General features: G+C 46.6%; 1 protein-coding gene across 1 annotated transcript in view; it reads right to left on the bottom strand.

Annotated features, from left to right (window-relative positions):
- The window catches only part of ZBTB41 (zinc finger and BTB domain containing 41), a 33,464-nt gene that overhangs the window by 12,938 nt on the left and 7,501 nt on the right, over positions 1-13,025 (bottom strand). Inside the window, exons 3-10 of the mRNA XM_039883639.1 lie at positions 12,660-12,729; positions 11,755-11,902; positions 9,670-9,799; positions 5,816-5,911; positions 4,359-4,465; positions 2,857-2,962; positions 1,484-1,572; positions 5-236 (exon numbers count right to left, since the gene is read on the bottom strand). Of these exons, the coding sequence (XP_039739573.1) occupies positions 5-236; positions 1,484-1,572; positions 2,857-2,962; positions 4,359-4,465; positions 5,816-5,911; positions 9,670-9,799; positions 11,755-11,902; positions 12,660-12,729 (978 nt within the window). The remainder of the gene's footprint in view (positions 1-4; positions 237-1,483; positions 1,573-2,856; positions 2,963-4,358; positions 4,466-5,815; positions 5,912-9,669; positions 9,800-11,754; positions 11,903-12,659; positions 12,730-13,025) is intronic.

Consider the following 13,025-nt stretch of genomic DNA (forward strand, 5'->3'; position numbering starts at 1 on the left):
GTACTCTACGGGCAAGGCCACCAGTTTTTCCTCGGAAGTGCTCAGAGGGTCGTCGGGAGATTTTATGCCGTGGACGTGGTCGGTGTGGTACTTGAGCTTGTCTTTGCGCTTAAACGTCGCATTACAGTGCTGGCAGTTGAAAGGCCGGGCATCGGAATGAATCACCAGGTGTTTTGTTAAGGTCTTCTTAATTCTAAAAGACTGATTGCAGATTTGACACTTGTACGGTTTTTCACCTGCACGAACAAAAATGAAATTAGGCATAAAAGGCACTCGCTTGGCGAGACAAGGGTCTTAAGGAACAAATTCTGAACACTCGCGAAATGTCAGGAAAGCAGTAATAGTAGCGTGTGCTATCAGAAAACAGTAAGCTGGTCCAGAGAAGGGCCCCCAGTGTGAAAGGATCCGGGGTGAATTCTGGCCACACAGCTCACTAGCCACCCTGAGCACGCCACCCGGCCTCTGAGCGTCGTCTGTCACCTGTAACCGGGAGTGACAACGGTGCTGCCCTGAAGGAGCCGGTGACTGACCGAGCGGGAACACGGAGCAAGTGCTCACGCTGCCCTGGCACACGGGCCTGATCACCTCGGCTGCTGTCCCCACGGCCTGCTTTGATTCCCGCTGCAGCCTCGCCCCACGTACCCCACAAATTAGGGCTTTTTTCCTTGGAGGGAGGCGTAACTTTGTTTATAACAGCACCGCTGTATCAGCGACACATTCTTTACTGCAAGTCTTTGCTACTGAAATGGCCCAAATCTAGTTATTTCTCATTTTGATATTTATAAAACCAATTAGTTTTCTCTTCCAGAAGAGCGGCTTGACAAAATCCAGGCTAAATTTACAACAAAGCAGCCGAAGATGCATACATGAGTTTCTTTCTTCAAAAGGAAAAAGGAAAGCTTTCAAAATGAATTTGTCCAACAAGGACTATGACGACACATAGAAAAGAACCCGACATAGTCTCAACTTCCAAATACGGGAGCATCACCGAGTGGGGAGAAAACATGCAGAAAATGGCGATGCTGGCAGGCAGCCGAGATGACTCGCTCTGTGGAAAGTGCCCCTCACGACGACGGACAGTGGGAAAAGGACACTCTGACTGGAGCCTCGGCGAGCAAGACGACGGGTCCTATCTGAATTCCTCTTTTCAAAGAAAATAAAGGTCTTCGCGGAGTTTCACAGATAGAGAGGAACCACAAACAGCCAGGAAAGAGGAAAATGAAAGCTAAAAGTTGAATGAACCCTCAATGGAAAACGTTTCCCCCAAACAGTACAAAATGATATTGGAAAGTGTAGAAGCTCATGGAACAGAGAACAGAAGACCAGACTATTGCTCATCGCGACATCAGCTTTCACTTAACGAGTAAAAATCTCAATGGGGGAAAAAAACAAAACAATTTAACCAAGAACATAGTTCGAATGTCCATATTTCACTGCTGAAAAATTACGCAAAAATACATATAAACTACTCATTACGTTTTACCTGAATGTGTCCGAAAATGCATTTCGAGACTTGACTTGCCTTTAAAAATCTTCTTACAAACATCACATTGATGAAAGGTTGCTTTATACCTAAAAAACCAAAAGGTTTGAGTTTTTCAGTGAAGTTTTAATAAATAACATACCACGAATCAAAGTATAATGACTGATGTCTCAGGAAAAGCACCTGTGAGACTGAACGGAAGAAATACCATTTTACTTGAAAGAATCGGGACAAACTATAGTTACAGACCTGAGTATCTGGCAGATAGTTTCTCAAAAATTACATGAAGTGAGCCTGTCACTTCTAAGGGAAAAAAAAACTGACAATGTTTGTCATTGATGATATATTTGAGCTTTTACGCCCATGTGAGAATTTTGGAAGGCTTGCATCTGCCCCTGTGATCCTGACCGTGTCTCGACAGGCCCTTCCGGATCGGCTGGTCCCACCTGTGCAATACGCTACCATCCGACACACCTGCAGAGCACAGTGAAGCCGCACCTTCCAAATGGCCAATGAGTGACGCTTCGGTTTCATGCGGAGGTGAAGCGCCCGTCCATGGGACAAGACAGACCGAGACACTGAACGTGACGGAAAACGTCATTAACCTTGTTTCGGAGGCCACCTTCCGCTGCCCTTCAGACCCTACCACCGGTTTAATTTAGTGTCGCAGTAAAGAACAACCCCCACGATTGACCTACGCATCTGAGTGAGGCTAGATTTTCTTCATTTACTTCGACCGAAATAACACGTGACAGCAGATATGGCTATCCGGCTATTAAGCCGTTCAAGAGATTTACAAAAATGAAAAACAATGCCACTCTTTCAATAGTGTTTTGGTTTGTTTTGTAGCTATTTTTCACAAAATTGCTCTTCACGCTAGCATGTGATGAGCGTATTATTCTAAACGAGGAAATACGTAGTTAAGTTTTTTTCTCATTTTAATTTTTAATGACATAATTTAAACAACAACATTATTTTCATACTGCAAGTGATATACACAAAAGCTCCTAAGGTACTGAATAATCTTTAGGGGTATAAAGGGGTTGAGAAAAAGCTACAGGATTCCTGGACCGAGTGAGTCGGCAATTCTGAGCCCCCCAGGCCTACCCACGTCGAGGCTCTTACACCCCGTCTACGCGACGCCGTGTGTTCCCGTGTCCCCGAGCTTAGCAGCGTCCCCGGCATGTAGTGAACACCGCAGCGCAGTGAGCACCACGCACGTGTCGATTCGGGGAGGGCCCCACTGAATGGAATCGCCTTGCTGGATCCCTTGAGGCCCCCGAGACCCTGTCCCCAGACCGCGAGGCACGGCGTCCCCTGCGGCCTGGGCTTGTGCTCCGCGGTGACGATGACACGCTTGCTTTCCCACTTACTTCTGCCACACTTTCTCCCCCAGGTGCACGCTTCTGTAGTGGACGGTGAGGTGATCCCTGCGGCCGAAACACTTCCCACATTCCTCACACTGATGAGCCTTTTCACCTTAAAGACGCAAACATTTTGATGAGACTATGCATTTCGGTTCCCGCCCACCTCGGAAGCAAATGCTTGAACAAGAAGATGATATGAAACATGGCAGGAAAGCAAAGCCGCCTCTGCTCTGGGCTCCCTGCTTTATACTCCTCGCTCAAACACCTCTCCTCTGCGCATCTCCGCTTCTCCCCAAAGCCACCTCGGGAGGCTTTGCTTCAGAGTTCTCATCTTACCTTCCAACGTGACAGAGCGAAATACATGACATCACCTCAAAACCCACGTAAGTCTAGATGTCCAACACCTCAAATGACGCACAGCGAATCGTGGTGAGGCTGTCTTACTGTTTATAGAAAGGGCCTAAACATTTTCAGATGTCTGTACTTTACTTTTAAAAGACTTTTCAACTGTGGGGACTGCTTACATTTGTAATGAGCCAAAATTCGAATATAAAGGGAAATTTTAGGTTAGTCCAATTCGTCATCTCTGTTCTTATTTATCCAGGTACAAAGATTTGGTCTTTAAAAAATCACTTTCTTAACGCCAGCGTGCAATTAAACCATGTGGCCTCTAGAATAAGGAACTTAGACTTCTCCACCTGAAAAATGAACACGTATGATTCCAGTGAAAAAGTCGTAAGACCTTAAACATGTCTTAAAAATGATAATAGCAACTCAACCCACCTCACTGAGATCATTTAAAACAACGATCCCTACCCGCTGCATACTTTGCATCTAAATCGTGTTTATAGTAAAAATAATAACCACACGTCCCACTGTGCTCACACGGCTGGCGCCAAGCACTTCCTGAGCATCAGTCTGAGATGACAATATGAAAGAAGTCCCCAGAATATATGAGTTATCAATACAGCATAAAGATCTGAAACTGACCAGGATTGTAAGGTAATCTTTTCTAGAGTTACTCAAATCACTACGACATAAACTTTAACATCCAGTTACAATCATTTCTCTTCAAATATCTAAGTTTTGCTAACTTCTTTCAAATCCAATCAAAATGATCAATATTATCTTGGCTTCTCCCTTTAGGGAGGTGCCGGGAGAAATTCTTGCACACATCCTCAATAATATGCAAGATGCAAATTTTGAAAATTAAAATAATTGCTAATTTTGAGAATTAAAACAATTTAAAAATATAGTTTGTAGTCATAAAGGGCAACCGAATGCTTAAAATTACAGTGAACAAAACCATGTCATAAACTTAAGCCCCTTTCAGATGCCTTTTTAAAAATGTTTGTAGAATCAGCATTACAAAGGGGTGACCGCCATATACCAAATTATCAAAATTATAGCCAACATAAATATGATGTGGTGTGGTGTGTCCTTTCCAGGTGCTTTCTTTTTTAAAAAAAAATGGAATTTTGGAAACATTCTTACGAAACACGCCTTACCTGAATGTATCTTTTTGTGCTTCGTGAGGTGGTCGTGACGGATAAACGTTTTCCCACATTCATCGCATTCGTATCTTTTATCGTCGTGATGCACTCGTAGGTGAAGCCTATAAAGAAAGACCATTGCAGAACACTGAAAATCGCGACACGGAAGGAAAAAACTTAACCACGAATAACGGAAACTGGGCTGTTTGCTCGACCGGCCTCATTCGTTCTGGGCGCCAGGGCTGTGACCCTCCGAGGCTCTCACTGCCTGTCCTCAGCTCCGACCCGCCTTGTTCACAAGAGCGCTTCACGTCCGCACACGCCACACCCACGGACGACACTGACCTTCGGACCCTGAATCCTCCTTACTGAACCGACCAAGCGTCTGCGGTCAGGTCCACCTGACCAGGGGCGTCTCCGAAGTCAAAGGTAGGAATGAACCCGGAAGGGATCGTAACCAGGCAAACGGGTAAGTGCACGAGTGACGCGCGTACGACGGTGGCAGCCGACACAGTGACCGATGAAGGCCGAATCCGTCGGGCCAACCGATGCCGCTTATAAACTGATAGCTGGGAATCTGGTAACTTTATAAGTAATCAACTTTCTGACAATCCCATTTCACTTACTCTTCTTCACACTAACCAAACAAAATATGGCTCGTTTTTCGTTACCCAGGAACGGATTATAAAAGGTTTAAATTATTAAAATTAATTTAACTTGAATTGTTTCTATGCCCACAGCCCTCCCTCTGTGTAAACCTTTCAAGGTGCCCGAACAGGTGTTGATTCTACATCTAAACCGGTAACCAAGAAGACCACGTGCAAAGGGGAAACGTCCTGTTTAAACTGAAAAAGAGGTAAAAACCAATGAAAGGGTAGAGAGCGAAACCTTAAGATTGAAATTCTTAAGAGCATCGATAAAAAGTAAAATTGTACAGTTATGTCACAGTAGATCGTCACCTGTTATTCATTCGGGAAGAAAACAACTTTTCAGAAATTGCAAATGTGGTCAGGGATTCAGGAATAATAATAATTAAATCGATTTCAAATAATGAACGGAAGACTTTCTAAAACTGAGAACCCCGGAGTTTTTGACTTTGCCATATTTTTATACCAAACTATTTTTTGATAATCGAGAGTGAAGAAACGCACTCATTTTGGAACGCCAGAGTTATAATGAATTTCGATTCAAAGAAAAGTAATGAAATACTTTTTATAGGATGACAGTTTAGACAGTAGAGCACTTGGCAAACCTGGTGATGAGAAAATATTTAATATTTTATACCACAGAATGAAGACGATGTTAATGGTTATAATGCGGGGGGACAGTCTATAGTTTTTTGTACCACTTTGCTGATCGTAAGTGCTAAGAAATGTCTTCGTTCAACAAACAAAGGGCTGATAAGAGAATAGAATCAAAATGGAGATGTAATTTTGTGTTACTCAACGTAAGGCAAACGTGGCTTGACTCACCTGTATGAGCTTCCGTGACGAAAGCTTTGCCCACAAATACTACAAAGATGAGGCTTCTCTCCGCTGTGGATTCTCAAGTGTTCTTTCAAAGTAGTTCTATGTTAAAAACACATACGTTTAAACTAAAGATTTTTTAATGCCAATGTATATATTAAATACGGTTTCCCAAAGAGCCCACGACAAAGGTGTCCGAGCTAACAGACATTGTGACCGTTCTCCCCGCTGCTCCGAGGACAGTCTCACTCACCAACATGCTCGTTTTGTGCTGTCCCTTAAAAAAATTAAAGGAAATGGACATTTTTAACTTTGGCTTCCTTGGCAACTGGTTTGCTCGAAGGTTCAACTCTCTAGTTTAAGCAGACTTCCAAGAATACAGATAAAAAATATTCGACTGTCACTACTGAATTAGGTAACAGTGACGTGGATTTTGACGGGGCGAGTACAGGATACAGGGAATCCAGCCTCTCCGTCCTGAGCCTTTCAAACACGTCCTCAATACTCGGAAAAAGAATGCTCTGCGGTACAGGGGACGTTACAGGCACCTGGAACCTCCAGAGGCCGCTGTGAAAACGGGTGACCGTGGAGGGCACAACTACTGCTACTCCTGACCCTCCCGGATGGGCCTCTGGTGACCACTGCTGGTCCAAAGACATCATGAGCATGGCCACGAGCTCCAACGCTCAGAGACCCCCCCACACTGGTGCAGGGCCGACGAGGCTCTTTATGGGGAAAGGCAGTACTGTGACCTTTGCGGGCTCTGACTGTCACTGCCTGTCAACCCCAGTGCCCAGGGAGCTGCAGTGAAGGCAGCTCTCGGCCAGCAGATGGCGCTCCCCTACAAGGCCACCGGCACCGCACAGGCGAGTCTGCGGGCACCCCCAGCTTTGTGGGAAACAGTCCCCAAACTATTCCTAGACCCCAACCTGCTAAGGGACGGAAAGCAAAAGGATGGAAAGGTTGTTGTGGTTTTGGTTTGTTTGCTTTCTGTTTTTACAGAAAGATCTTTAAGGGTAAACAAGAGTTTATGATACATAAAATAACCTTCATAATTTATCGATCTGTAAATACAAATTTCCACATAAATATAGCATACTGGTTTTCCTCTTCTGCACCATATCCATCTGTTATTTTAGGAAGGTGGCATTCTGACTTTTTAAATTATAAAACGTTAACACAGGGGAGCATGACACATACGCACTCTGCTTAGAGAACAGCAATGAACACCTGCAGAACGTGACTCTCCCCGGCCCTTCTCCGCCCCCGCCCCCGCCCCGGGAAATCCCCGCTCCCGGGGCACGCTCCCTCCGGGTCGTTCTGCCACCCAGCCAGTGCATGTCACTACGACGCTTGGCATACGTTCTCACGAGCCTGAGTAGCAAGCATGAACCTAACAATGCCGCCACTTTTAGGTAAAGGGCCCACGAGGTAACGTGAACAGGGTCTGGACCGAAGTGTGGCGGCGGTGTCCCGGCCGTCAGCAGGTCGGCGGTAAAGTCGCGGAGAAGCCCTGGGAAACGGGGTTCGTCCCCGTCGGAGCCGCTGACAGGCTGGGGTGGACCAGGTACTGAAGTCCGGCAGAAATGTGAGCAAAAGATCAGCCTGCTCTATGGATCCTGCTTCCGAGCTTATCATGACCCGCCTCCAATTCTCACGGCTACGTCACAAAAGAACGTTTCTATGACATCAAACGGATGTGCTCAGTCAGAGCAAACAGCCGGGCACGAGGGTGACAGCAGGAAGCTGGCCGGCAGCATCGGGGCGGCGGGCGGGCGGGAATCTGGGTCGGGAGGGCACATGGGGAGCTGCCGTTCCGTGGGCATCGAGTTTCCGTTGTGCGAGACGAGCAGGTTAGAGACGTGGATGGCACGTCCCTGTAATGAACGGCAGGGGATTGTGCAACTGCACGCTTGTCACGTTAAACGTTTTTACTACAGTTAAAAAAAAAAAAAAAACCCGAACGTGTTTGGGGTGGACCCTCTCTGCACTGTCTCCTAGTTAAAGGGGAAACATGCCAGCAGGGACCGGAGCAGTGACAACCCTCGACGTGTCACAGGTCACTACCGCGGGGGACGGACTGGCCGTCACGCACGCACGCTGCACATCGGACGCCGCGGGGTCTCCAGCCCCCTCGTGCCGTGCCCCGCTCTGCCGCTTTCCCGCGTTAGCTCTCCTGCCCCGGGGAGCTTTCTCATCGTCTTTAAGTTTAGTGCCTCGTTCTGGTGAAGCGCACCCTTCGGCTGCTGCAGGAGAAAGAGTACGTAAAAGGCTAATTTCCTGACGTCGTGAAAAATGTCTATTATCCTCAGACCTGACTGTTAGTTTGACTAAGAACAGAATTCTAGGTTGGACATTAGTGTCTATCAGAATTTTTGAAGGGACAACGGCATCATCTTGCTTCTAGTGTTGCCTTTTAAAACTCCAGTAATTCTAATTTCTCATTCAGTGTATGTGACTTTTTTCCCTAGGAAAAAAACAGAAGTATACAGAAGCTTCTGTTTGCCGCCCCCCACCCCGTGTTCTAAAACGTCACGGCGACGTGCCTTGTCACGATGTGTGCATGGCCGCGTGCTGTCCCAGGCGTCTGATGGGCCCTGCCTGTCTGTGGACTTGCGTCCCCCAGTCTGGGGAAATCATCCTGGATTATTTCGATGGTAACGTTCCCCCCGCCGTTGCCTCTGTTCGTTCTCTCTGGACCTCGCACCTCGCCCTCTGACGCGCTGAGCTTTATTTCACGGGTCTGCATCTTTTGCTCTGCGTTTTGGGAGATTCTGTCATCTGCGCCCTCCTATTAAGGCCTCTGCTCGGTCCGTCGGCGCTGGGCGTCTGGGATCCCTGGGTGACGGTCAGCGCCTCTTTTATAGAACATCCTGTTCTTGTTCAATGAATTCTACATCTTTAACTGGGGACAGTAAGAATCACTGACTTCTTTTCCTTGCATGATGTTTCGGGTTTCGTTTTTTTGTTGTTGTTTTTTTATCTGTTTGTGTTGGACTCCGTCTTCCGTTAAAGGTTTCCCCCCGTGTGCTGTAATTCTTCAGTGTCTGGTCATGATCATTTGTGTCAGGCTGACAGCTGGGCGGGAAGGGCAGAGCGCGCCTGGGCTTCGATGGCGAGGGGGCCTGGGTGTGCTACTTGGTAGGGAATATATTTGCCCTCGGGTTGCTTAGATGTTCAGGGAGTTGTTTTCTAATCTGTTACCCGGAGGATAAAGTCTAAGAGTCAAGATGTCAGCAGGGATAAGGGCCAGGCTGGCTGCTTCCGCGTACTCGGTCCGGCAACGCCACTGGCTGCTCTGGTCCAGGCATCCGCCAAGGTGGGGGAGGGGAGGGGCCGGCAGCAACGGCCTGATGGACACGGGAGAGAATGCGACGGTCCAACTCCTGAAGCCATTATCCTCTGCGGCTCCTGCCCCTGCCCTCCACCCCGGCTCCGGAGGGACAGCACTGCCAGCTCCGTGCTCGTGGCGCACTCTGCGACACGAACGAGGTTCGGTTCTGGATCTCTCTGCTCCACTCCTGGGCTTGTTTTTCTCCGACCTGCTAACTCAGCTACCGCGGCCCGTCAGCTCTCCAGCTCCCACACCTGTGCTGTGCTTCTCGCCTTCCCACTCGCCTTGTCTTTGTAGCTTAGTGTCTTTAAAATGAACACGTGAATGATTTAATGTATTTTCAGTGGGATTTCGGAAAGAGACAACATGGTATCAGTTACACTCGGCATCCACACCTGTCAATCCTGACCCCATATCCTCTGCTGGAGCATTTTAAGTAACTTCTTCTATCTTTAAATTTCAAATCAAAACGTTATTTCTACACGACAGTACCGGGATTTTTCTGGGTGTGTGGACAGCCCCTCACCTCTCCCGTACAGATTTTCCACAGATGAAGCACGTCCACTTCCTCTTCCCACCGTGGGTGCATTCTATGTGGCGTTTCAAATTCCCGGTGTCGTTAAACTGGCGACCACAGATGTCACATGGAAAAGGACCTAAAAAGGAGAAAAGAGTGTGCACTTAAAGTCGAAGGTTAAGCTTAACAGGGAGTGTGAGATCGCGAAGTGGCGGGTCGCCCGGGGACCTCCCCCCGGCTGGCCTGACCCGGAATGCTCAGGTATGCGCAGCTGCACCATCAGCGTCGGCGTCTCCTGGGAACTTGTTAGAAACGCAAATCAGTGGGCCTCGCCCCGGACTGGAATCGCTTACGAACGTGTACGGGGTGGTTCAGGGAACAGAGGGACCCGGATGGGATCAAAGGAAGCTGGACAGATTTACACATACATGGAATACACGTGTAATACGCACACATGTATATAACATACTCAAAGCAATGTTCTATTTGGTATGTTTTTTTCATAAATAACGATGGCCAAAAATGCAAAGCTACTGTATTAATTCACAAATCACGTTTCTCAAAAGTCTGGAAATGTTAACTGGATACTAGGAATGGACTGTGTCACGCTACACCTACTGAACTCATCTAGTGAACGTCGATCAACGCTCACTAAAGAGGATGCAAATGAACCACTTCTCCGATATCTGAGTGGGCCTGGCACTACGACGTGATGATTCGTTTACTGGTCTGACGGCCCGCCGGACTGTGATTTCATCTGGCACTTCGTCTAGCAGGGGCAGTGTCCCCAGACGCTGACACAGCTGATCATGTAGTTACCAGCTGTTCGATAAATATTCCAACACTTAAAAAATTTCTAAATTTTTTAGAAACTAAAATTGTATCTTAGACTTTCCACTCAATCTTGGAATGCCTATTTATTTACTAAACGACGTGTTAATAAAAGTTGAAACGGAAAAAGGAAGTGGGAACAAAAAGAGGTAACCTATGGTTTTCATGTCAAGAGCAGCTCACCAATTCCCCAACGGAAGCTGTTTTTCTTGGAACTAATGTCTAAAGAAATTTCTCACCTGCAGCGTGGAATCATGAACATGCCCCCGACTCTGTTCTTACAGGATTTTGTGTGATAATAATAACATGTGACAAACACGTCTAATAGTAACGGTAAAACCCGTTTCCATGTGATGGCTTCTCAGAAGTGGCGAGATGAAATACCACGACAGGATGACCTACTAAATTCAGAGGTTTAGGCAAAATAGAAAAGTAATCTAGCACACGCTAGTCTTATACACTAGACTCGCAGACTAAGTATTTCTTATTACACGATGGAGCCTTGCGAGCCTCGAAGACAGCTATCCTATCTCCCTTCCCAGACAAAATATTTCAAGGAACTTCAAAAGTTTCTTCCATGAAATGATTTTCAGACCCTACATCACCAAAACTGCCCACCTCTAGAATGTCTCTTCGTCACTATCCACCTTGAAGGTTTCCAGAAATGGACGCAATATTCCAGATCGATTTAGGATCGGTGAGACGATTACCCCCTAACGACACGTCTTTATTAACATAGTCCAAAACTACATTGGTTTTTGTCGGTTATATGACGTTGTTGGTTCAGATTATGCCGCAAGAGCCTCTGCTGTTTGGCCCATTTGCAAAATGACGAGTTTGGTTCGGCACCATTTTTTACTCCCCGCTGACTAAACGTCAGATCGTCCCCACATTCACGACCTTGTATTTATTCCTAACCAAACTTAATGGAACCCGTTTTAACCTTTCGCACAGCAGAGTTGTCTTTTTCCATTTATATTTAACTGTCATAAGTGTCCCCAACTGCATCGCCATCGAGAGCACGAGTCTCCACCTTGGTTGTAAGCATTAGGGAGAGAAGTCACCAAATATAACACTCAATTCCAAATACGCTGTTTATCACTCCTTGAAAAACGAGTTTCTTCCCAAAATCAAAATGCTACATCCCAAGCACCCACAAACCTCTCTGATCATCAGCTGCGGTTTACGACCACACACACGTCTGCCACCCCCCGAAATCAGACACAGACCGACAGAAGCAACCGCGAAGGCCTCTTCGCTTACCCAAGTGGAACTTTTCTTGATGCTTTAAGCGTGCGAATCGCGACTTGAAGTGCTCTTCACAATAGGTGCACTTAAAAGGTTTGTCTTGCGAGTGCAAAATCATGTGCTCCTCCAGGTGTGGTCTTCGGGTAAAAGACTTCTTGCAAATCTAAAAGGAAACGCACACGAAAACACGTACGGAAACCTGAAATTACAGATCGAAATCCAGAGCTCAGGATGAGACAGGAGCCCATAGACTCAAGCAGCGAAAAAGAATGGGGCTGAGCGAGGCTTCCGGTTCCTGCCTCGGCTTCTTGGGGCCTCACGGCCACAAGGAAGCTCGTGTGGCCCCATGAAGGGACCAAAGTGAGACTCGGGGCCCCCAGCCAACCGTCCCGGCTGAGCGCCAAGCGGCCGGCCGTGGCAGTGAGCCACGCTGGGAGTGTCCTCAGACCGTCAGACCAGACCATCCACAGGCTGACAACACCTGAGCGACTTCGACAGAAACCACGTGGAACGGAAGAATTACCTAGCAAAGCCCTGGCCCAAGCTGAGGTCGCTGACTCACAAACGCCGATACAACAAAACGATTGTTTGAGGCCACAGGTCTTGAGGTGGTTTGTTAGTTACATAGCCACATATAACCAGAAATGCAGGAGCAATTCTACACTCTGCGGAAAAGTAACGTCACAGTCTCTGTACGCAACTCTACATCCCCGGCATGGTGATGACAGCAAAAATAAAAACCTCATCTAAAAATCAACCCATACCAGCCTTCCTTGACAAAAACATTAGAATAATATTGCATGAAAGAAAGATCTAAAAGTGAGCTCAGCTACGTTTATGTTACTGTAAAATCTAATTACTTTCCCAAAAGGCACCATTACATTTGGTTCGGTTTTCTACCGTGAATTAAAAGTTCTTACATCACATTTCCAACTTTCACTCTTAGTCTTCTTAATGGAAATAAATTCTTGGGCATTTTCAGGATGGAATCTGCAAGAGAAAAATAAAAAGGTTCTATCAGTTAAGATTCCAGATCATCTGTCGACAGTGATTATGAGAAGCAGGCACTGGTTCCTCACGGAGACAGACAAGTGTGAGTCCTCAGACAATACACATCGCGACATCGCGTTCACAAACGAATGTGCAGGCTAAAATTTATGCAGAAATAGTCAAAGAAAAGTCTAAACATATTTTAGATCCATTCAAGGACCCAGCTATTCACAGATAATCTTCAAGGTAACTCACTTAATTTTCTTTCAGTCCAGGTTTCAGTAAATTTAACTGCT

The sequence above is a fragment of the Pteropus medius genome, unplaced genomic scaffold, assembly GCF_902729225.1.
Source record: "Pteropus medius unplaced genomic scaffold, Ma_sr-lr_union100, whole genome shotgun sequence".
Taxonomy (NCBI): Eukaryota; Metazoa; Chordata; class Mammalia; order Chiroptera; family Pteropodidae; genus Pteropus; species Pteropus medius.